This window comes from Felis catus, chromosome A2 (genome assembly GCF_018350175.1).
Source record: "Felis catus isolate Fca126 chromosome A2, F.catus_Fca126_mat1.0, whole genome shotgun sequence".
NCBI lineage: Eukaryota > Metazoa > Chordata > Mammalia > Carnivora > Felidae > Felis > Felis catus.
In genome coordinates, this window is record NC_058369.1 from 13,529,848 (window position 1) to 13,552,426 (window position 22,579).

At 54.0% G+C, this 22,579-nt stretch overlaps 3 protein-coding genes across 5 annotated transcripts; 2 read left to right on the forward strand and 1 right to left on the reverse strand.

The window, feature by feature from the left end:
- Window positions 1-1,679: 1,679 nt before the first annotated feature.
- Window positions 1,680-5,139, forward strand: IFI30 (IFI30 lysosomal thiol reductase). The gene is made up of 7 exons (XM_023247408.2): window positions 1,680-1,860; window positions 2,859-3,041; window positions 3,124-3,198; window positions 3,447-3,539; window positions 4,372-4,524; window positions 4,710-4,763; window positions 4,848-5,139. Exons 1-7 carry the CDS (start codon window positions 1,732-1,734, stop codon window positions 4,908-4,910), a joined length of 750 nt encoding a protein of 249 aa, XP_023103176.2. The 5' UTR covers window positions 1,680-1,731; the 3' UTR covers window positions 4,911-5,139.
- Window positions 5,140-13,715: 8,576 nt separating this feature from the next.
- On the forward strand, window positions 13,716-16,909 carry MPV17L2 (MPV17 mitochondrial inner membrane protein like 2). Of its 3 annotated transcripts, none has more exons than XM_011290739.4 (5): window positions 13,716-14,567; window positions 15,223-15,393; window positions 16,132-16,208; window positions 16,301-16,429; window positions 16,633-16,909. In XM_011290739.4, the coding sequence occupies exons 1-5, from the start codon at window positions 14,381-14,383 to the stop codon at window positions 16,660-16,662; spliced, it is 594 nt and encodes a 197-aa protein (XP_011289041.1). In that variant the 5' UTR covers window positions 13,716-14,380; the 3' UTR covers window positions 16,663-16,909. The 3 variants fall into 3 exon arrangements, with proteins under 3 accessions (XP_011289041.1, XP_011289037.1, XP_011289032.1); XM_011290735.4 differs by having other exon boundaries at window positions 13,719-14,567; window positions 16,301-16,517; XM_011290730.4 differs by having other exon boundaries at window positions 13,720-14,567; window positions 16,301-16,909.
- A 51-nt stretch (window positions 16,910-16,960) lies between these two features.
- Window positions 16,961-22,222, reverse strand: RAB3A (RAB3A, member RAS oncogene family). Its single transcript, XM_003982073.6, has 5 exons — window positions 22,054-22,222; window positions 20,649-20,876; window positions 19,395-19,513; window positions 18,690-18,814; window positions 16,961-17,818 (listed from the first exon to the last, which is right to left on the reverse strand). The coding sequence occupies exons 2-5, from the start codon at window positions 20,874-20,876 to the stop codon at window positions 17,628-17,630; spliced, it is 663 nt and encodes a 220-aa protein (XP_003982122.1). The 5' UTR covers window positions 22,054-22,222; the 3' UTR covers window positions 16,961-17,627.
- Window positions 22,223-22,579: the final 357 nt, after the last annotated feature.

A 22,579-nucleotide genomic window follows, 5' to 3' on the forward strand; every position in this document is an offset into this window, starting at 1 on the left:
CATGGCCTCCAGCAGGTGCCTGCACTCAGCCACCTGCTGTTTCCTTGGGACAGTCCCCCCCCCCCCCTTCTGATCCTCTCCCCAGAGGATCTGACCCTCAGATTCCTCTCACCAAGTAGGATCAATAGTTGCTACTCCCACCCCCAAGAGCAAGTCTCTTAAGGCTTGGATAAGCAAAGGAATGAGGTTACCTCTGGGAATTCATCCAATCGGGCTGGGGCCTAGTAACCACTGGAAAACTTGTAGCAATTTAGGATTATTTCTTCCTGCCTGCCCTGCATGGAGCAAGTGCACACAAACTCTACACAGTTGTAGGGCTTCCTCTTCCAGAGACCTCACAAAAATGGGTTTTGCAAAGGGTTCAAAGAGAATTGGCAGGACCATCCAGCCGTGGGGACTTTAGGGAACCCCCTCGCCCCCGCCCAAAGCTGCTGCCACGGACACCAGGCTGGGAGGCTGGGGCTTCTCCCAGACCGGAAGGAGGCAGAGCTGGGGAGCTGGGGACTTGGCTGTGATCTGGGCCAGGTTTGGGCATTTCCTCCCGTGGGATCAGGTCCTGTGTCATGCCTGGTATTTGAGGCCCTGCAAGGCCTGAACGTCTGGGCTATTCCCTCATCACCCCCAGCCTCCACCTCAGGCTAGTCTCTGCCTGCACCTCCCAAGACCTTTCCAGCTGGGCCACCCCACCCCTAGCCTGGGCCAACCCTCCCGCTGCCTCTGAGCCCACCACGTGGCTTTCTTCCCCAGACTTCACTCTCCTCCCCATGTTACAGAAGGGGAAGCTGAGGGTCCATCGCTTGAGGCGTCCAGTGGAGTCTGGAGACAAACCCGGTTTGGGGTCCCCCACGGTCAACCCCCCTCCCTCCCAGGGGAGCTCCCTGCGGGCCTGGATGCTCACCCCCCCACCCCCAAGCTTTGGATGGAGGAGAGAAGGAACTCCAGCTTTCCTCTTGCCCGCCACCCCCACCCCAGCCAGGGCTGGGAGGACCCAGAGAAGTGAGGGGCCTTCCCCCCACTGGCTTCTGCTTTCTGGCCCAGCTGTGGCCAAGCCTGAGTCAGCGCCGCGGGACCACGCTTGGTGGCACTGAGGCGTCGGGGCTGGGGAGCCTGAGAGGAGGAGGGGGCGCAAGGGGCAGGACCGGGGCTGGGGAGCCTGAGAGGAGGGGGGGGGGCGAGGGGCAGGTCCCATGGTCGAGAGTGAGGGGCTCCCCGCGCAAGGCTGGGGTGCGGGGATGGGCTGTGCAGCCCCTCCCTGCTCCCCCATAAGAGCAGGGTAGGGAGAGGGGGCTCCCAGGCTAGGAACGGGGGCCTGGGTCACCCTGGCCAACCCCAGAGCTGTCTGTGGGCCCATGGAGACCCTTCTTTCTCTCTCTCTCTCTCTCTCCCTCTCTCTGTGTCTATCTCTGAAGCCTCCACCTAATCTCTGCTCCCCGAGTTCTTGCCCCAGCCTCACGTGACTGGGCGACCCTGGGGACTGGGAGGGGTCGAGAGAGATGGCAAGGCGGCCCCACGGCCTCAGGATGGCGGGCCCAGCACCTGGCGGGAGTGAGGGTGGGGGACAGGCTGGACAGGGACCCAGAGAGGTCAATAGGTACCTAGAGACGCCAGCCCCAGCCCCCAGGGGCGTGGGCATCGGGAGGCGGGTCCGGCTGGGGGCTGGGCCACCGCGGGGTTAAAGGCTGCTCCTTCCCCGGGCCGCTGCTCCCGCCTCCGCACGTTGGCCCGGCTGTGATGGCCTCGTCGCCACCCCTGCCGTTCCTGCCGCCGCCGCCGCTGCTGCTGCTGTTGCTGCTGGGGGTCCCCGCGGTGGCGCGGGCGTCCTCGCTGGACAGACTCCCCGAGGGGGCGGCCGCCTGCCGGGTAGGGATGGCGACGCGGCGGGTGGGCCGGCGGGGACCGACGCCCAGGCAGGGGGCGACGCGGGACAGGCGGCTCCTCCCCTCTCCCCGGACTTTGCCGGGAAAGCCTAGGGTCCCGGGGACGCTGTTCCGGCGGGTACCGAACCCCACCCGCGGGCACCGTGGCCGCGCTCGGATTCGTTTCACTTTCCCATCTCACGTCCGAGACTCTCCGGCAGTCCTCCACCCACCCCCGCCCGCCCAGCCCGGGGTGCATTGAGCACCTACTGTGTACGTCTGGGGCGGGAAAGGAGTCTCCTTCTGTATGCCAGGGGAAGCCCAGATAAGTCGGCCCGTGGCACCGCCCCTGCAGGTGCTGCTTACTGGGTGCATTCCGGCCAGGGAAGAAAGAGCTCGCGTGCTTCTGGGGCCGAGCAAGCAGTTGTCCCGGAGGCTGAGCGACTTGCTCACTGCTGCACAGACGCTGGCTGCTGCCATCCGTCAGCCGAAACCGGAAATCAGCACATATTAGGCGCCGCCTCTGCAGTGGGGTTTGGGAGGGGTTCACCTGGGCCCCTTAAGAGGAAGAATAAATAAGGAGTCAGCGCAAGGGTAGGGCCCTGCTCAGCTCGGGGGCCAAGGCTCTGGGGGATGAGGTGGCAACAAATGAGCATGAATTAGTCTCCTGTGGTATGCACCTCTGAGAAGGCAGGATTGAGGGCAGTGACCAGAAATGCGCATGCCTCGGGTCCTTACTGCATACAGTTCCCCTGGGCCAGGGGTTTCACCTCAACTGAAGGAAAGCAAGAGCTGTGCATAAATTAAGTGCCTACTGTTTGCAAGTCTTTGTTTTGCAGAAAAACTAGGAAGACTTAGGGATGCAATAAAGCCTTAGGGTCAGGGTTCCACCTGGCAACGTCTGAAAGGAGGGCAAAATGGAGCACCTACTGTTTGCAGCTACCTTTCTGCAAGAGAACCAAGCGGGGCTGGACTCCCTTCACACCCCTTCCTCCCACACAGGCTGGGGACCTGTGCCCACAGGGGCCCCTCGGGAAGTCACAATCCCCGCCTGTCAACGTGAGCCTCTACTACGAGGCACTGTGCCCCGGCTGCCAGTACTTCCTGATCCGAGAACTCTTCCCGACCTGGCTGATGGTCCTGGAGATCCTCAACGTCACGCTGGTGCCCTATGGAAATGCCCAGGTACGTTGGCACTGGGGAAACTGAGGCGCCAGGGGAGGGGGCAGCCGGCGGGCCAGCCAGCACTCACCTAGCTGCCTTGCAGGAGCAAAATGTCAGCGGCAGGTGGGAGTTCACATGCCAGCACGGTGAGCAGGAATGCAAGCTTAACAAGGTGGAGGTGAGCAGCTCCCAGAATTCCCGAGCGGCGGGGGTGAGAGGCTGGGGACGTTGCCCGTTGTCGGGAAGGCCGAAGCGAGGCTCAGAAGGGACTGGAACCGGCCCCATCCTCTGCCTGCGTGCCTCCACTGAGTCATATCCTCGTTCACCCCTTTATTAGTGAACACCCGCGATTACTCCCAGAGTGGTGTAGGTAGGGGTGCCCTGGGCCCACTTCATGCCCTTGCCTGTCTCCTCCCTATCCCACAGGCCTGCCTCTGGGACCAGCTAGAGAGGAATATGGCCTTCCTGACCATTGTCTGCTTGGAGGAAATGGATGACATGGAGAAAAACCTGGAGCCGGTGAGCCACACCCCTCCCCTTGGCCCAGGTTGGGAGGCCCTGGGCTTCCCTGTACCCAGACGGACCCAGGCTCAAGTCTTGGCCCGACCACCACTCTCTCTGTAGCCCCAGGAAAGTGACCTTCCCTCGGGAAGCCTCACATCTCTGAATCAAGGGAACAAAGATCTTTTGGAGGCAGGGGTAGATCAAGGAGGGCTCCCTGGAGGAGCTGCCTCTGAACTGGGCTTGGATGAACAGAAACGTACAGGCATACGGATGATGATCCTCATCTGGGGTATGAGGATGACGGGACAGGCCCGCCTACTTCTCGGGAGGGTTACGAAAAAACAATTCCCAACGGAGTAACTCATGAATGCCGATCGTTTATTCACTCATCAAACATCTGGACCGCCTAAGAGGCCTCACCCCGGGATGCCCCGCAGCCCTGCAGAGTCATAGCGGGGCCAGAAGAGTGAGGAGGAGGGAGCACTCAGAAGATTCTGGAGAAGGAAGTGGAGGGGTGTTCCTGGTGGAGGGAACAGCACGTAGGAAAGCTCCAAGGAAAATGAGACGCTAGAGAGGCCAGTCTAGGGGCTGCAGGTCTGGTCTCATGAGAGGCAGGAGCAGTCGGACTCCCGCCTTGGGGGCCTCCCCTCAGGCAAATATTAAGCACCTGCTGTTTATGGGTCTTGTTGCATTGCTGTGGACCCAAACGTCTCCTGTTGCCAGTGAGGAAACAGAAGCTTGGCTCGGGGCGGGGGGGGGGGGGGCTGGAGGAGGCACCGTTGGGGAGATAACACAGAGGAAGCTGAGGCAATGCTCCAGCTCACCAGCAACCCTTCTTCACCCTCAGTGCCTGCAGATCTATGCTCCGGAGGTGTCCCCGGACACCATCATGGAGTGTGCAATGGGGGACCGCGGCATGCAACTCTTGCACATTAACGCCCAGCTTACAGATGCCCTGCAGCCGCGCCACGAGTATGTGCCCTGGGTCGTCGTCAACGGGGTAAGAGCTCTCGGAACCCTGCGTGTGGCCCCGGGGGCAGGGACCAGGATGATGGATGTGCCCACTGGTCTGGGAGGCAGGGGCCAGACTCGGAGCCATTTGCAGCCCCTTCCGGGCCAGACTCAGGTTAGTTGGGGCAAGTGGAGCCGGGGAGACTGTACGACTTCCTGTCGTGTTTTGTGCAGAAACCCTTGAAAGATCTGAGTCAGCTCCTAAGCCTCGTCTGCCACCTGTACCAGGTAAGCTGGAAGGGGGACAGAGGGGCCGCTGGGGGCGGGTAGGGACTCGTTCCGGGACCGCCAGCTCACGGCTGTCCCCTCCAGGGTGAGAAGCCAGATGTCTGCCAACCCGTGGCCAGCTCCCACAGGGAACTCTGCTTCAAGTGACCGCTGGCGCCCTCGAAGGGAGCTGATGGAGGAAGAGCCAGAGCACTGCCCCCGTTTTTTCCGATCCCTGACTCTCAGCGGCTGCTACTCACCATCCGGATAATTTCTACACGTTCCACGAAGCCCAGACTCAGAATCCTGCCCCGACATCAAGACTCTTGCCCCACTGGTGACGGTGCTACCTTGAAACTAGTTTAATAAACACTTCTGGATGTTGTGATTCATTTGATAAGTTCGCAAAGCTCTCTCTTCCGGCCAACACCATGCCGAGACCCCTGAGAAGTCACCTTTCTAGGGAATGCAGAGCCGGACAGACGTTCCTGGTCCCACGGGGAGCAGAGATGGGCCAGAGGGAGGCACCAGGGCAGGAGGACCCCAGAGAGAGAGTGAAGGCTCTGCGTAGGAATAGGGGCACTGGGGCTCGGGTTCTGAAGGGTGAGTAAGAGTTCCTTGGGCAGAGGAGGTATTCATTAATTCAACCCACAACACTAACTGTTCCCTTTTGCTGACCCCGCACTAATAGGAGTTGAGCCAGAAGGTGGAGCAGGGATCTTGTCTAGGGAGTTTCAAAGAATGCGTTCACTAGTGGCAGGGGGGTGGATCCCCGCATTCCAGGCAAGAGGAACAGAGTGCAAAGACCACACCAGCAGCAAAATCTGGAGCTGTGGGCGCCTGGGTGGCTCAGTCGGTTAAGCATCTGACTCCGGCTCAGGTCATGATCTCACGGTTGGTGAGTTCGAGTCCCGCATCAGGTTAACTTGAGCCCCACTTCGGGTGAGTCCCGCTTCTGTCTCCCTCTCTCTCTGCCCCTCTCTGTCCCTTGCTCACTTGCGCCCTCTCTCAAAAAAACAAACAAACAAACAAACAATCTGGAGCTATAATGCCAAGTTGAGGCCAGGCTGAGAACACCAGGACATATTATAGGATACCTTAAAAGTGTTTTGGTTTTGGTTTTGGTTTTTGAGAGAGAGAGAGAGAGACGCGGGTGGAGAGGAGCAGAAGAGGGAGAGAGAACCTTAAGCAGACTCCCCACTCAGTGTGGAGCCCGATGCAGGGCTCGATCTCACAACCGTGAGATCATGACCTGAGCCCAAACCAAGAGCTGGACGCTTCACCAACTGAGCCACCCAGGCGCCCCAAGATACTTTTCAAAAAAAAAAATAAATAAAATAGGATTCTTAGACTGATATAAAATGATTACATGTTAAAAATTTTATTTCATTCATGATTAATGAAGAAACCTGGTTAGATGTTCAAAGAAGCATTCAAAGAACAGGGAGGTTTATAAATGAGAAATCTTGAAATGATTGTGCAAATAGAAGTAAAAATGACTTTCACTTTCTCATAAAGTGGCGGGAGGGGGTAACTCGTTTTTTTTTACTCCCAGTTTTTTTTTTTGTTTTGTTTTACTTTTATTTATTATTTATTTAAAATCAATTTAATGAACATACAGTGTAGTATTCGTTTCAGGAGTAAAACCTAGTAATTCATCACTTAAGTTTTTTTATTTTAATAATAGATTTTATTTAACCTGAGGTTTTATTTAACCTGATGTGGATCTGATACATTATCATTTCAACGTGTAAGGGATATGAGCAATCTTAATGAGACCTTCTTTGTTCTTTTTTTTTTTTCCATACTAAGTCCTTTTTTTGTTTAAGTTTATTTATTTTGTTTTGTTTTTAAATGTTTATTTAGTGGGGCGCCTGGGTGGCTCGGCTAAGCGTCTGACCTCGGCTCAGGTCATGATCTCCTGGTTTGTGGGTTTGAGCCCGGCGTGGGGCTCTGTGCTGACAGCTCAGAGCCTGGAGCCTGCTTCAGATTCTGTGTCTCCCTCTCTCTCTGCCCCTCCCTCGCTCACGCTCTGTCTCGGCCTCAAAAATAAATAAACGTTAAAAATTTTTTTTTAATTTTTTAAATAAAAAATGAAAATAAATATTTATTTAGTTTTTAGAGAGGGGTGCATGAGCAGGGGAGGGGCAGAGAGAAAGGGGGACAGAAGATCCGAAGCAGGCTCTGTGCTGACAGCAGCAAACCCCATGAGGGGCTGGAATTCACCAACCGTGAGATGGTGACCTGAGCCAAAGTTGGCCACTTAACTGACTGAGTCACCCAGCCACCCCAGTTTTTATGTATTTTGAGAGAGTGCGTGAGAGAGTAGGGAAGGGACAGAGAGGGGGAGAGAGAGAATCCCAAGCAGGGATCTGTCGCTCTCTCCTTCAAAAATAAATACACATTAAAAAAAAAAAAGGGGGGGGGCGCCTGGGTGGCTCAGTCGGTTAAGGGGCGGCCTTCAGCTCAGGTCATGATCTCGCGGTCCGTGAGTTCGAGCCCCGCGTCAGGCTCTGTGCTGACAGCTCAGAGCCTGGAGCCTGCTTCGGATTCTGTGTGTCCCTCTCTCTGACCCTCCCCCTTTCATGCTCTGTCTCTGTCTCAAAAATAAATAAACATTAAAAAAAATTAAAAAAAAAACTAACAGAGAAAGCAAAAAAAAATTCCAGTTTGCATAGGTACACGATTGATATTGAAGCTCATTGTTAAAACCCTTCTAATAAATCCATTTGATTTTTGACAACTTGACTGCACAAGATAAAATTCTCTCCCTCTCTTTCTCCCTCTCCAACTTTCTATATCTACTTAGGTTTTCGTTCTTTGTTTTCCTCGTTCATATTTTTTTTGTAAAGATTTTATTTTTCAGTAATCTCTACACCCAATGTGGGGCTCGAACTCACAACCCTGAGATCAAGAGTCCCATGCTCTACCAACTGAGCCAGCAAGGAGCCCCCCTCTTTCTTATTTATTTATTTATTTTTAAATTTTTTTTCAACGTTTATTTATTTTGGGGACAGAGAGAGACAGAGCATGAACGGGGGAGGGGCAGAGAGAGAGGGAGACACAGAATCGGAAACAGGCTCCAGGCTCTGAGCCATCAGCCCAGAGCCCGACGCGGGGCTCGAACTCCCGGACCCTGAGATCGTGACCTGGCTGAAGTCGGACGCTTAACCGACTGCGCCACCCAGGCGCCCCTCTTCAATAAGTTTAGTAAGTAACGTTTCAGTATTTTATCTTATCTGGAAAGGACCTAGATATTCAATGAACATCCACCATCTAACTTAGCAAAACTTCAAGGTTCCAAGTTTCCCAAAAGATTTGGCAAACTATTTTTGAGCAAACTTTTCATAAGACGTAATTATGTCCAAAACACTCACTCATAAACTTTTATCCACTTACATGTTTTTAAGTTACTCGTTTTTAAAAATTATGCTTAGATCACTTGTGAACATATGAGTCATGAAACATCTAGCCAGCATCCTAAGTTATCTTTCTTGTTGACAAATCAGGTAAGTATCAAAAGTCACAGGGGTGCCTGGGTGGCTCAGTCAGTTGAGCGACCGACTTCGTCTCAGGTCATGATCTCGCGGTCTGTGAGTTCGAGCCGCGCATCGGGCTCTGTGCTGACAGCTCAGAGCCTGGAGCCTGCTTCAGATTCTGTGTCTCCCTCTTTCTCTGTGCCCCTCCCTGCTCATGCTCTGTCTCTCTCTCTCTCTCTCTCTCTCAAAAATAAATAAATGTTAAAAAAAATTTTTTTAATCACAGACACAGGACACCTGGGTAGCTCAGTCCGTGGAGCGTGCAACTCTGATCCACTATGAGCATGGAGCCTGCTTAAAATTCTCTCTCTCTCTCCCCCTCTCTCTCTCCCGTCCCCACCCCTCCCCACTTGCACTCTCTGAAAAAAAAAAAAATCACAGACTCAAAGAACCTACAAAGTTAAACATCTGACTCTCTTCCTTTTTTATTTGGTATCATGCTTGATATAAGCAAACCATTCACTTTTATCATGTTTTGTTCTTAGGGTTGAATTTATCATTTTATAATCTTAAACGCAGAGATAACGACCTCTTTTGACTACTCTTAACTTATGTAAGCATTTTTTTAAAAGGTCAGTTAAAGGGCATCTGGGTGGCTCAGTTGGTGAAGCATCTGACTTCTGCTCAGGTCGTGATTTCACGGTTCGTGAGTTCGAGACCCGCTCCAGACTCCTCACTCACTCTCCCTCTCTCTCTGCCCCTCACTCACTCACGTTCTCTCTCTAAAATAAATAAGATAAATAAAGGGGCGCCTGGGTGGCGCAGTCGGTTAAGCATCCGACTTCAGCCAGGTCACGATCTCGCGGTCCGTGAGCTCGAGCCCCGCGTCAGGCTCTGGGCTGATGGCTCAGAGCCTGGAGCCTGTTTCCGATTCTGTGTCTCCCTCTCTCTCTGCCCCTCCCCCGTTCATGCTCTGTCTCTCTCTGTCCCAAAAATAAATAAACGTTGAAAAAAAAAAAGATAAATAAATAAAATAAAAAGCCAATTAAATAGAGCTCTTTGAGAATTTTTAGCAATAGTTCTGGAGGTAGAAAAATGCCACATAAACATAGAGACAGATACAATCAGAGATCTTATAGCTCCTATTTTTAAATTTTAGCCATGACACAGGTACAGGAATAACAAAACTCACGTGTTTGAAAAAAAAATAGTTCAGGGGATGCCCAGCTGGCTGAGTCAGTGGAGCGTGTGACTCTTGATCTTGGGGTTGTGAGTTCAGACCCCACACAGGCATCGAGCTTACTTTTAAAAAAAAACAAAAGTTAAATTAAAAAATAGATTTAAAAATAAAATTATTTTAATAGTTGACTCCAAACTATGTTTCTGGCAGATGGAACGAGTTACTAATATTTGCAAAGAAGATTTTTAAGAGATTTCACACGCCGGTTTGTTCCCAAGTGGCCCTCTGAGTATATATTCCCATTTTAGCTTAGGAGAGAAGGCTTTGAAAATAGTTCCTAACAGCCTCAGAATATCAGCCTCCTTAGGCCAATTTCTGTCCATAGAGTTCCTTTAAGAATAATAATAATGAGGGGCGCCTGGGTGGCGCAGTCGGTTAAGCGTCCGACTTCAGCCAGGTCACGATCTCGCGGTCCGGGAGTTTGAGCCCCGCGTCGGGCTCTGGGCTGATGGCTCAGAGCCTGGAGCCTGTTTCCGATTCTGTGTCTCTCTCTCTCTCTCTGCCCCTCCCCCGTTCATGCTCTGTCTCTCTCTGTCCCAAAAATAAATAAACGTTGAAAAAAAATTAAAAAAAAAAAGAATAATAATAATGAAAGAAAAAAGTCCTTTTAAATATCTTATCAGGCTTCAGCTCAGACAAACAGTACATTTTTCTGGCGCTATTGAAATCTTATTATTATTTTTTTAAACAGAAGCATACCTGTTCCAAGTGATTCAAAACCCAAACCCGGAGGCGCCTGGGTGGTTCAGTCGGTTAAGCGTCCGACTTCAGCTCAGATCATGATCTCTCAGCTCGTGGGTTCGAGCCTTGTGTCGGGCTCTGTGCTGACGGCTCAGAGCCTGGAGCCTGCCTCGTATTCTGTGTGTGTATGTCTCTCTCTCTGCCCTTCCTCCGTTCGCTGTCTCTCAAAAAATGAATAAACATCAAAAAAAAAAAAAAAAAATCAAAACCCAAACCAAAGCCTTTTATGACCTAACCAGGGACATAAGCGGTGTCCCCAAGGAGGGCACAAAAGTTCATTCTTCCCAAGATCCAGAGCCACTCTCAAAGACAGCCAACAGGACAGACATTCTCCAGAGAGCTGGCAACGACCCTAACCACAAATGGGGTGCGACCCACGTTTCTGGCTGGCGTTCTCAGGGCTCCTGACCTGATGGTTGGTCCCCTGCAGCACCCAGACCTGACAACAGGCAGGCAGAAAGCCAAGCCAAGCTTTCAGCCCACAAAAGGGGACAAACAGGAAAACAGCTGGGAGGGAGGGATTAACAAGCGGGTACCCAAAACCAGAAAGTTTTTGAAGTTTATTTTTATTATTTATTTTTTTTGAAACAGACAGATACAGAGCAAGCGGAGGAGAGACAGAGAGAGGGAGACAGAGGATCGCAAGAGGGCTCCAGGCAATCAGAGCAGAGCTGAACTGAACGTGGGGCCCGAACCGGGAGATCACGACCAGAGCCAAAACTGAGATACTTAACCGACTGAGGCCCCGCCAGGCGCCCTTCAAAACCCAATTTACAAGAGTCACGCAGAATCCAAAGAGCTAGTCCTTCCGAATGCTTTCCTCTCGCCAATCGGAACCCAGAAGGGAACAAAGAGAAATTTTTAGCATCCTCTCCCCACCAGGCACTAGAGCCAGAGAGCCGGAAGACAAAGGAGGTAAGAAATCTTACCTGCTGCTGGCTTCATCGGGCCCCGGGACCTCCCAACTGCAGACCCAGAGCCAACGGAGTCCCAGCCAATGTTACACCATCCTGGTTACCAAGCAGGACAGCCTCCGGCCGAGACTAACACCAAGCAGATTAAAAGCACGTGGATTTTATTTACACACACGTGGGAGCCCTTATGAGAAAAAGGAAGACTCGAGAAATAATTAGGCCCAAGTGCTTCTTTACTAGGTTGAACACAGGGAGGCAATGATGGAAAAGCAACTAAAGTATATAGGGATGAGCCGCTCAGACGCCCTTTTCTATGAAATTATTCATTGATCTCCCATTGTCTCTCAGCCAGCAACTAGGAATCTTCCGATAGAAATGATCAAAAGGTCAGACCATAAAGCCAAATTCCCAGACTCTCACACCCCCAATGCAGGTGACAATATCCATCAGAAAGGCATCAAAAGCAAAGCACACATCTATAGAGAGGAGAACAAAGGCGAGAACAATAAACAGTGAAATTATCTTACCCCTTGGGAATCATCACAACTGTAGCCACCATGAAATGTACTTGTCTATTGACAAAGCCTACCTGACTCTGTCCTGTGAACAGTGTGATGTTTTCCCCACCTTTGGGCCATTTTGGAGGTTTTTCCACCAAGATGCAGTAAAATCTAGTGCCTGGAATACCAGGCTGTGGCACTTGACAGCAATAGGGAGTGCCAAAGGACAATTTTCCAAAAAAAAAAAAAAAAAAAAAAAGATAAAATCACAACTCTCCTACAGATTAAAAAAAATGAGCACATGTTAAAAATTATTAACTCATTTTTTTAAAGCACGGGAAATTGTACATTTTTTAATGTTTTTATTTTATTTTATTTTTGAGAGAGAGAGACAGAGTGCAAGTGGGGAAGGGGCAGAGAGAGAGAGAGGAAGACACAGAACCTGAAGCCGGCTCCAGGCTCTGAGCTGAGGTGCCGACACAGAGCCTGACTTGGGCCTGACTCTGGGCGGGAGCTCACAGACCGTGCGATCATGACCTGAGCTGAAGTCAGACACTCAACCGACTGAGCCACCCAGGCACCCCATCTTAACTCATTATTAATGAGGAGAACCGGTCAGATGTTAAAACCATTTCAGAGGGGATCCAAACAAGAAGCAAATTAGGAATAGTAAAATAAATGTGCAAATGAATGGAACAAAGATTAGGGGAAGTGTCTCTCCACCTGGCTGAATTCATTTGCATGTCTTGAAGCAAAAATTATTTTTCCCTGTAATCATGTAACTACAGAGTTTATAAAAAATCTTCCATAGAAATCAAAATCAGAAACCCCTGAAGGGTTTAAAAAACATTTTTTTTAATTTAGATTTTTTTTAAATTTTTTTTTCAACGTTTATTTATTTTTGGGACAGAGAGAGACAGAGCATGAACGGGGGAGGGGCAGAGAGAGAGGGAGACACAGAATCAGAAACAGGCTCCAGGCTCTGAGCCATCAGCTCAGAGCCTGACACGGGGCTCGAACTCACGGACCGCAAGATCGTGACCTGGCTGAAGTCGGACGGTTAACCGACTGTGCCACCCAGGCGCCTCTAGATTTTATTTTTAAGTAATCTCCACAAAGTGGGGCTCAAACTCACAGCCCGAAGTTCGAGAGCCATATGCTCCACCAACTGAGCCAGCCAGCGCCCCAATAATTTTTTTATTGTATAGGGGCATATAGCAAAATAGTTTAGTTGTTGCAGACCACAGTCTTTGTTGCGACGCCTCATTGTAGTGAGGGTAGACAATACAGAAACAGAATGAGCATGTCTCTGTTCCAATAGAATTTTATTTACGGATCCAGAAATTTGATTTTCGTGTAATTTTCATGTTACGGAATCTTATTTTGATTTGTTTCCCCAACCATTTGTAAACTGAGAAAAGGAGGTGAAAAGGAACTGAAAAGGAACAAAGGCTTTAATCCGGGGTCCCAGAATCACACTTCAGGAAGCACAGATTCCTGAGTAACCAGAAATGGGGGAAGCAAACGGATTTTATGAGAAAGAAGAAAACGGTAATTACATGATTTAGATAAAGGAGAAAAAAAAAACCTGCTAATTTGGTGCTGATCAGTTGAGTCACTTCTGATTACTGTTGTCATTTTATTGGTGCGATCAAATGAAACTGTCCCTGGTATTTATTAATTTACTTTCTCCATATGATCCGAATGCCAATTACTCTTAAAAATTTTATGAGCAACTGCTTGTAAAAGATTGCTGTCCAGCCCAGCTCAAGAGTTCATTAGTTGCAAAGTAAAATGGAGCTTCAAAACGGATTCTCTCGGGTCCAGAAATTTTATTTCAACTATTTCACACACTTAAAAAAATGTAAGAAACATTTTTAGCTCGCGAGCCTCACAAAAACAGCGATAGGATTTGGCCCACAGGCCACAGTTTGCGACACCCTGGCTCCTTCTAAGTCACAGCTTTCCACTGAAACTCCTATTTCCCCCTACAGGAACACGGGAGGTAAAATAGAGATATAATTGTTTGTATAACTGCTGGGAAATAAATGAATGCATGTAATGTGCCCAGAACGGTGCCTAACGTTTTAATTGTTATTATTCTGGAACTGAGGTCAGATACCCAGCTAAAGTCAGGACCAAGGTCAATGTCCGGATCAGCCTCCAACTGGGCCGCGCGCGTTATCAGAACTGTATCTCTCCCCCAGTTCCGTGAGTCTCTGCGGGATTAGACTTCTGCCGCGGGAGCGGTCGTGGTCACGGGTCGCATTCCTTTTCAGGAATTCCGGGAGAATCTGAGAACCTGGAGGGCAACTAAAAAGGAGAACAAAATTGACCATCTCAACGCAGGAGGCGGGACAACCGGTAGTGAGTCGCCGGCATACCGCTGGTCTGTGATTGGCCAGCGCAGTAGTGGGCTGGTCGGTAAGAGTGTGGCGACGGCTGTCCATTGGTCAGCGCAGAAAGGGGCGGGGAAACAAGGGACAGTCAGCCTTTGATATGCGTGTTGCAGTGAGACGCCTATTTGCGATTGGTCCGTTAGGTGCGGAAGGCAATGACTGGCTTCATTCGGCGATCGGCCCGGGGATGGGACGCCGGTCTTTTATTGGCTAATACCTCTCGAGGCCCGCAAAATTGAGCCACCTGCTGTCAGTGATTGACTGGCGAGGACTGGGGCGGGCGTGCAGAAAGCGAAGACAGAGTGCGATTGGCCAGCACCGGGAGGGCGGCGATCCCGGCGCGGGTTCCAGAGTAGCGGCGGGCTATGGCTTCCGGCGGCAGGCGCTGGCTGCGCGGTCTGTGGGCCGTGGGGCAGCCCCTGTTCCAAGGTCGTGCGCTGCTCGTCACCAACACGCTGGGCTGCGGTGCTCTCATGGCGGCCGGGGACGGCGTACGCCAATCCTGGGAGGTCCGCGCCCGGCCTGGCCAGAAATTCGACCCGCGGCGCTCAGGTGAGGAGGCCGGCGCTATACTGGCCCCTGGCCCCGGAGGATCTTTGGCCCCAACCTCAGATTTGGAGATCCCTGACCCGTGGCCCTAATTCCCGGCAGGACCCTTGAACTTGGCGTGCACCCGAGACCCTCAAAACCCACCCTCAGGTCTCCACCTCGGGGTCTCTGTCCCGTCCCCACTCCAGGTCTCCCATCTCCTCCTACTTCCTGGTCCCTGCCTCCTCCCATATCCAGTTTCTGTCCACTTCCACCCGCCAGGCCTCGTCCCCACTCATCCCCTTGTCAGCTTCCCTCCCTTCTGCACAGAGACCAAACCGCACCCAGGGTAGTCGAGAGCTCAGCCTCCGGACCCAGTCAGCCTGGGATTGTGCCCTGGCCCCACGCTTCCCAACCCGCTGTGCTTGTTTCCTCGTCCGGAGAGCAGGGCAGCGGTAGAACCTGCTCAGAGGGTGGTGAAGGGGATGAGAGAAAACGGGAGAGGAGCCACTGGGACGGTGCCTGGCAGTGGGGCTTGTAATGGAAGATCGTACGGCTGGGCTCAGGGAGAGCTTCAGGTTAATCAGAGAGGGAGGTTAACCAGGGAGGGAATGGATGGGGGGATTTGCTTGCCTGACGTGCCCTCCCCCCCCCCCCCCGACTCTTGGACTGCTCTCAGCTAGCATGTTTGCAGTGGGCTGCAGTATGGGCCCCTTCCTGCACTACTGGTACCTCTGGCTGGACCACCTGCTCCCAGCGTCCGGCCTCCGTGGCCTCCCAAACGTCCTCAGGAAGGTCCTCATCGACCAGCTGGTGGCCTCTCCCATGCTAGGCGTCTGGTACTTCTTAGGTAAGGAGCCTTGTGAGCTTGGGCTTTGCCCCTCCATACGTCAGGAGGGGCATAGCCAGCTTTGTGTTTAGAAGGATGCTGAGGTGCCTTTCTGACGTGCTCTTCTGTGAGTGGCTCGGGCCTGGGTGCTGTGTCCCAGTGGTAACAGGACAGACCCGTCGGGGGCAGGTATGAACGGCAGAATCAGACAATGATCCTTAGTGTAGGAGGGATGAGGACAGGATCAGGTGGGCCCAAGGCAATGGTTGGGAGGGCTGCCCAAAGGGGAGGACACTCAGCTGAGACCTGAAGGAGCCAGCAGACATGAAGAACTGCCCGTGTAAAGGCCCTGGGGCTGAAGGAAGAGTTGCTGGGGCTGGGGCTGATGTTGATGGGGTGCAGGGGGTTGATGTTGATGGGGTGCAGTCATCCAGCCCTTGACTCTAGGATGAGTTTCCCCCATCCTCCCCACCCCTTCCCCCCAGGCTGTTTCCTCTGTGGAAGGCAGGAAATAAAACAGCCTCAGGAAAGGGTGCATTTTCATCCTTTGGGGTGCGTGTTTATTTATAACCTCTCCCTCCCTGGAACCGACTTGTTCTCCGCCCCAGCCACTCGGCTGTGTGTGGCCCTTCCCGCCACAAGGCTTTTAAAACATGGTCTGTCTGCCGGGGACACTGGCCTTCAGGGCTCCTGCCCCATCTACTCTATCACCGGTACTCCCCAGCCTCTGACACTCCCATTTTTTGGTTTCCTTCCCAGGCCTTGGCTGCCTGGAGGGCCAAACCCTGGATGAGAGCTGCCAGGAGCTGCGGGACAAGTTCTGGGAATTCTACAAGGTGGGCAACGCCCACCCCCTCGGGCCCCGCCCTTCCCTCGCGGCCACGCCCTCAAGGCCCTGCCCCTGACCACACTCCGCCCCTCCCCTCAGGCCGACTGGTGCGTTTGGCCAGCCGCGCAGCTGGTGAACTTTCTCTTCGTGCCCAGCCAGTTCCGAGTCACCTACATCAATGGCCTGACGCTGGGCTGGGACACGTACCTCTCCTACCTGAAGTACCGGGTGAGCACGGTGGGTGCACCAGGCACCCAGGGGACTCCTCAGGGGCCACACGTGTGAACCCCCAACGGCAATGCATCTGCTCTCCACGGTGAGGTCCTCCTGTGCCTGTGACAGTCCACAAACCACAGTAGGTGGGTGGGGAGCTGATCACCAGCAGGGTAAAGACCGAGCCCCTCTCTGCTGTTTGATGTGACCTTGGCCAGGTCCCTGCTGAGTCTTTCCCGCAAGATTGAGCCCAGCCACAAGACTGGAGGATGAGGGCTCACTTGGCGACGAGGAGTCCAGAGGGGTGTGTGACCAGACCTTCTTGCACGGACGGACCCTGGGCCCAAGGTGGGGACACAGCCCATGCCCTTAGAGCAGGGCCGAGCCTGGAGTTGACCTCCAGAATCTGGGGCCTTAGGCGGGGCCGAGTGGCCTCCAGTATCCTGCTCGGGTCACGGGCTGTGGAAATTCTATTAAATTATCTTGTCATTGAAATTGCTGTGGATGACCAAGGCCACCGTTGGCAGGCCGGCACTCATAGGGACATGGCGTCATCCATTCACTTTATTGGGTGTGTGCAGTGTGGTCATGACATCTCCTGGGGATCCAAGGGGCACGTTTGACACTCATGACGTCCGAGCAGGTCTGGTGTTTCCGGGGGGGGGGGGGTCCCAGGGTGGCGAGTACCCACAGCAGCCCTCACCTCTAAAAAAGGGTAAAACTTTGGGGGTGAGGAGCCAGGTGGGTCACTGCCTGGCTCTGATCCACCCCATGGTCCATGCTGAGACCCCCACCCCCCCCAGAGTGGCCTTGGCCCAGCGAGTCACAGCCAAGAGGCTGGCCAACCAGACTACCTCCCATCACCCAATGAGCCTGCCCTGGGGTGTCATCGGGCCCCCTCTTCAAAACCAGTAATTCTCGATGGGGGGTGAATTTTAAAAAAGGTGGGGTCTTGAGAGGAGGGGAAGCGGTGAGTTCACAGGGCCACGACACGCCACGGCAGAGTGGGGACAGGGCTGTATGTACAGGGTGGGACGTGGGATGGGCAGGGAGCCCGTGCCCCTGGAGGACATCTCCAATAAATAAATAAATAACTACAATAATAAATAAGGGTGAGGGGCCAAGTGGGGGCAGAGGTCTCGCGCCCTCGGCCAGTGGGGGCTGGATCAGGCCCGGGGGGGTGGGGAGGGCGGGGGTGGGGGCAGGGCAGCTCTCAGCAGGCGCAGTCCTGGTGCGGAGGCGCCTGCTGGTCCGTGAGCTGTGGGCCCTGCTTGGCACCCGTGACTGCAGGGTCGGCCGTGTCCAATGACTCGGACATCTTCTCACAGATGACGTCCACCAGGCGCTCAAAGGTCTGCTTGACATTAATGTTGTCCTTGGCGCTTGCCTCAAAGAACTCAAAGCCTGTGGTTTGGGAAGGGAGGGGTGAGGACCCTGGTCTTCTGCCTCCCAGAGCCCCTTCTCTGAGGGCAGGGAACATCTGGAGATCCCCAGTGCCAACCACCTGTCAAAGGCACCAACAAGCCCTCTAGGGAAGCAACACTAGGCCGGGTGGGCCCTGTTGCTCATATTCCTTCCCGCACCCTCGGACTGTCCCTTCTGGTCTCCAGGCCCCTGGCGAGACCTACTTCCTTGCTCCCGCCGGCCGACCCAGCCTGTGCACTGACCCTGGCAGCATCTGCCATTCCCATCCGCCCGTGCCCTCCCCCGCTTACGTACCCTCTGGTTCCCTGCGGCCTCTCCGGAGGATCCGTGTGGTTCGGACCCTGCACGATCGGCCACGTTTCCTCCAAGTGGCCCCCGTGGCCCCGCCGTGTGAAATGGCTCGCCAAAACACCCACGATCTCCCCCACCTGTGGCCTTTGCCTAAGTTGTTCCCTCTGCCCGAGAGAGCACCCTTTGCTCAAGCACCAGATCCAGTGCCTTCCTCCAGGTCTTCCCTACTCCAGGCAGAGCTTGCCCCCCTCCCCAGGCACTCCCCCAGCCCAGCCCCCCGTCAAATGAGGTCCTTCAGGCCCAGCAACCCGACAGGAGGCCGGGCAGCGAGGGGATCCGAATGAATCAGTAACTCCCTGCCTGGTGAACTCCTATGCATCCATCAAGGTCCATCTCACGGCTCCTGGATCAGGGCCATTTGCAGAAAGCGTGAATTGTCTGCATTCAAATCCAGGCCCTGTCCTGGCTCTGCCGTGAGACCTTGGACGCGTCCCCTCCCTTTCAGGGCCTCGCTGTCGCTTTCCTAGCCTGGAGGTGTGCGGCCCCACGAGGCACTCACCAAGGTGGTCAGCCAACTGCCGGCCACGTTCTGACGACACCACCCGTTCATCTTCCATGTCACACTTGTTCCCCACCAGCAGCACCTGGGCATTGTCCCATGAGTAGGTCTTGATCTGGGTCGACCTGGAGGAGGCGGTGACAGGTGGGGTCAGGGCTGGGAGGATCCTGCCTCCAGCGTCCTTTTGTCTCCTCCCTCCCTCACCCCACTCTAGTCCCCCACCTCCTGATTATTCCTTGAACTTGGCAGACTTGGTCCCTCCTTCCAGCCTGTGTCCTGCCAGGAACACTCTTCTGAGGCTCCCAGACCTTCGAAACCCCTTTCAAGCAACCCTCCTTCCCAGATCCCTGTCCCCCAGAGAGAATTTCTCCCTCCTTTGCAAACTCAGAAATTTCCTTAAAACTTAGCATTACTTTGGGCAGGAATGTAAACGTTTATTTATATCCTTTCACCTATGAGAATTGTCCTATTCTCTGCCCCCGCCCTGACTTTTTCTCTCTACATATTTCATATTTCATTCTTCCATCTGAAATGAAACCCCTTTTTTTCCCCTTAGTTCGAGCCAGTGCTACCAAGCTTTAATGATTACAGACTGACGGCAGGTCTGAGAATCTAGTATTGTATTTACATTTCTGCCAGGGCAGCCGGGGCTTCGCATCAAACCCAGTTCTGAAGACAGTCTGCGAGGGGATGGGGTGTGCTCACCAGTCCTGCACGGCGTTGAAGGACTCCTCGTTGGTAATGTCATACATGAGGATAAAGCCCATGGCACCCCGGTAGTAGGCCGTGGTGATGGTCCGGTATCGCTCTTGCCCTGCTGTGTCCTGGGGAAGAAAAGACAGGGGTCAGAGAGGACCCACACATAAGCTCCTCAGAATGGAAATAAGCCCTGAGGTTGTCCAGCCCAGCCCCCCCTGGGGACCAGAGGTGGCTCAGGGAAAGCAGACTGGCCACGTACATCGTGCTCCATCATCCTCCAGAGGCAGGCACCTACAGAATCATTCCATCACTCCTTCAACCTACCTGGGCATTGACCTGTGCCACACCCTGTGCGGGGCACTGGGGGCACAGCCGTTAACAAAATGGACAAAGATCACTGCCTTGTGAAACTGACAACCCGGGGTAGGAAACAGACGATAAACACATAAAAAAGAAGAAAACGTATCCTATGTTGGAGGGTGATAAAGACCGAGGAGAAAGATAAAGTTGGACAAGGAAGGACAGGCAGTGCAGGCGAGGGTATGGTTTTAAAAGCTGAAGGAAAGGAGGAGGGACCCATGTGGGGATTAAGGGAGAGACAATCCAGGCAAAAGGCACAGCCCAGGCAACGGTCCTGAAGTGGGTCTGTGCCTGGGACATCTGAGGAACAGTAAGGAGGCGGAGGTGGAAGGAGACCGACCAGGCAGGGGCTCCCAGACCGGTGGAGAGGGGGGTACTCCTAAGCCAGGGGACAGGTATGGGTTTTACCCTGAGTGAGGTAGGGGCCATGGGAGAGCAAGAAGCAGAGAAGGGAAGGCTCTGACTTGGGATTTAACAGGTTCCCTCAGGCCTCTATGGGGTTAAGGGAGGTGACCAGTAGACCCCGGGGGGAAAGTGCCTGCTCCTGTCCCAGGGAAAGAGGTTGGGGGGCCAAGATCCAGCTGAAACCGAATACAGACTCGTATGAGAGAGCTTAAAGATGGGGAAACTGAGGTACCAAGCCAAGTGATGCTCTTGATAATAGCAAGGCATAGGAAAGGACCCAGCATTTGCTCCTTCCCCACACCCAGAGAGCAGTGATTAGGCACCCATGGGAGAACAACAGCACTCTATTCTGGGCCTCTGGCCCCAGGATACACAGGAGGCACCTGATAAATGCCCAGTGTGTGAATGAATGAATCCAGACAGGGAACAGACAAAGCTGGGGCTGCTTTTCTGGGAAGGGAAAGTGAGAGACAGGAGCTCCCCAGCTGGACCCACCCAGATCTGCAGCTTGATCCTCTTGTCGTTGCGGTAGATGGTCTTGACCTTGAAGTCTATGCCCACAGTGCTGACAAAAGCAGGCGTGAAGGAATCGTCTGCATAGCGGAATAGGAAAGACGTCTTGCCCACGCTGCTGTTGCCAATGATGAGGATCTTGAACATGTAGTCGAAGTTCTGGTCCGAGGACTCCTTCTGCCCATAGCGTGAGTCTGTGGCGGACGCCATCTGGGTGTGTGGGGTGTAGGTGAGGTTGAGGAGTCCCCTTCCACCACCAACTGCCTAAGCCCCAGGCACAGGGTGCAGAGAACTCCAGAGCTCTTGAGGGGGACTAGTGTTTTGAGATTACCCTTATCTCATTAGAAGCCCCAGTGCTAATGGTGGGGCCGTGGCAAAGGACTGCGTGACCTTGAAAGGCCGGAAGTGTCAGAGGAGGAGCTCAGAGAGGTGGGGGTAGGGACACCCCAGCAAGCCCCTCCAGCACGCCCTCGGCCCAGGTCCCAGGTCCGACTGTAATCCTAAACCCTAAGGCTAGGTGGGTAGGGGTGACTGCAGCCGGCCCCGCCCCCCATCAATCATTCATGTTCCTCAGAACGGAGCTGCTCAGGCGCACGTGCACACGCGTGTACGATCCCGCGGGGATGCGAGTCGCAGCACCCCCTTCCCCTAGACTCCCAAGATAGGAGAGATCGGGCTAAAGCAGCTGGTCATGTGACAGGCACGGGGCGTGCACACGTTCACGTGCACGCAGCAGGGAACACAGCCGTACACGCGTGTGCACATGAGAGTCGAATACACTCGATGCACAGGAAAGAGACGCAGACACTTGTCTGCACACCAACACGCATATACAAATGTGACAAGCCCACCCGTGCGCGGGACGCCCTCCACCCATGCAGGCGTGTACACGTCACCCACGCGGGCACGCATTCCAGTGCACGTATGGACACGGCGTGCACGTACATCACAGTCCATGCGTCTCCTTCCACACGCGTGCAGCACGCACTCACGGGAGTCGGGACACCCACAGGGTCACACGAGCATACCCTGGTACATAAGCAAAAGGGTATGCACACAAACCCGCCGGCACAGGCGGGCGCGCACACGTGTGTTCACACCACGCGCACGCGCACGCACAGAACCTCCCGCGCGCAAAGCTTCCCGCAAGGCACTCGCCTCCCCTCCCCCTCCGCCGCAGAGGCCGAGGGTGGGGGGTGGGGGGTGGGGGTGAGATTCCGGCAGGTAGGAGGAACCAGGGCCCTACCCTTACAAGGGCTGTGATCGCCGCACCCTTCTTCCCATTTGACCCTAGCCAACCTCGTCCCCTACCCTGCAAGCCCATCAGTCAAATGAAGGTTATGGAGGTGTTCGCTGAGGCGGCGAACCAGGCCGCCCGGGAACTCACCTTGCCCTGCACCGATGCGGTGGTGACCCTAGCGATGGCGACTTTTCGGCAGCTGTGGTAACAGGGCCCCCGTGAGTTGATATGGGGCTGCGCGACAGGGGCAGCGGCGGCGGCAGCAGCGGCTCAGGCCCCTGCAGTCCGCGGTGACGTCCTGCAAAGAGTGAGGCGGGGCCTCATATGCAGATGTAGCCGTGACGCCATCCTGGGGCGGAGCCGCGCTTGGAGAAGTAGCCCACTGACGCACACAGAGCCAGGGGGCGGGGCTCCCACGCAGATTAACCCACGAACGGGGCGGGGACCAGTGTGCTCAGCCAGTAGCGCGCGGGGGCGGTGCCTACCTGCTCCGCCCCCTGCTTGCGTCATGGAGGCGGGGGCGAGTAGCGTCCTGTCACTGGCTCAAGCTCCGGAGCGACGGACTGAATAGCCGATCAGAGATAATCACCTTTCTGCTCTTGTCCAATAATGGTTCCCATATGGTTGCAGGGATGAGAGGTTGAGGCCTTCCTTTGCTAAGCCTGGGTCTTCA

Bases quoted from the DNA above. Each gene is read 5' to 3' on its own strand.
- IFI30 (XM_023247408.2), top strand. From the start codon at position 1,732: ATGGCCTCGTCGCCACCCCTGCCGTTCCTGCCGCCGCCGCCGCTGCTG. The intron at 1,861-2,858 runs GTAGGGATGGCG...CCTCCCACACAG, and splicing joins AGGGGGCGGCCGCCTGCCGG to GCTGGGGACCTGTGCCCACA. The intron at 3,540-4,371 runs GTGAGCCACACC...CTTCACCCTCAG, and splicing joins TGGAGAAAAACCTGGAGCCG to TGCCTGCAGATCTATGCTCC.
- MPV17L2 (XM_011290735.4), top strand. From the start codon at position 14,381: ATGGCTTCCGGCGGCAGGCGCTGGCTGCGCGGTCTGTGGGCCGTGGGG. The intron at 15,394-16,131 runs GTAAGGAGCCTT...TTTCCTTCCCAG, and splicing joins AGGCGTCTGGTACTTCTTAG to GCCTTGGCTGCCTGGAGGGC. The intron at 16,209-16,300 runs GTGGGCAACGCC...CCCTCCCCTCAG, and splicing joins AGTTCTGGGAATTCTACAAG to GCCGACTGGTGCGTTTGGCC.
- RAB3A (XM_003982073.6), bottom strand. From the start codon at position 20,876: ATGGCGTCCGCCACAGACTCACGCTATGGGCAGAAGGAGTCCTCGGAC. The intron at 19,514-20,648 runs GTGGGTCCAGCT...TTTCTTCCCCAG, and splicing joins GGATCAAGCTGCAGATCTGG to GACACAGCAGGGCAAGAGCG. The intron at 18,815-19,394 runs GTGAGCACACCC...CGCCTCCTCCAG, and splicing joins TTCAACGCCGTGCAGGACTG to GTCGACCCAGATCAAGACCT.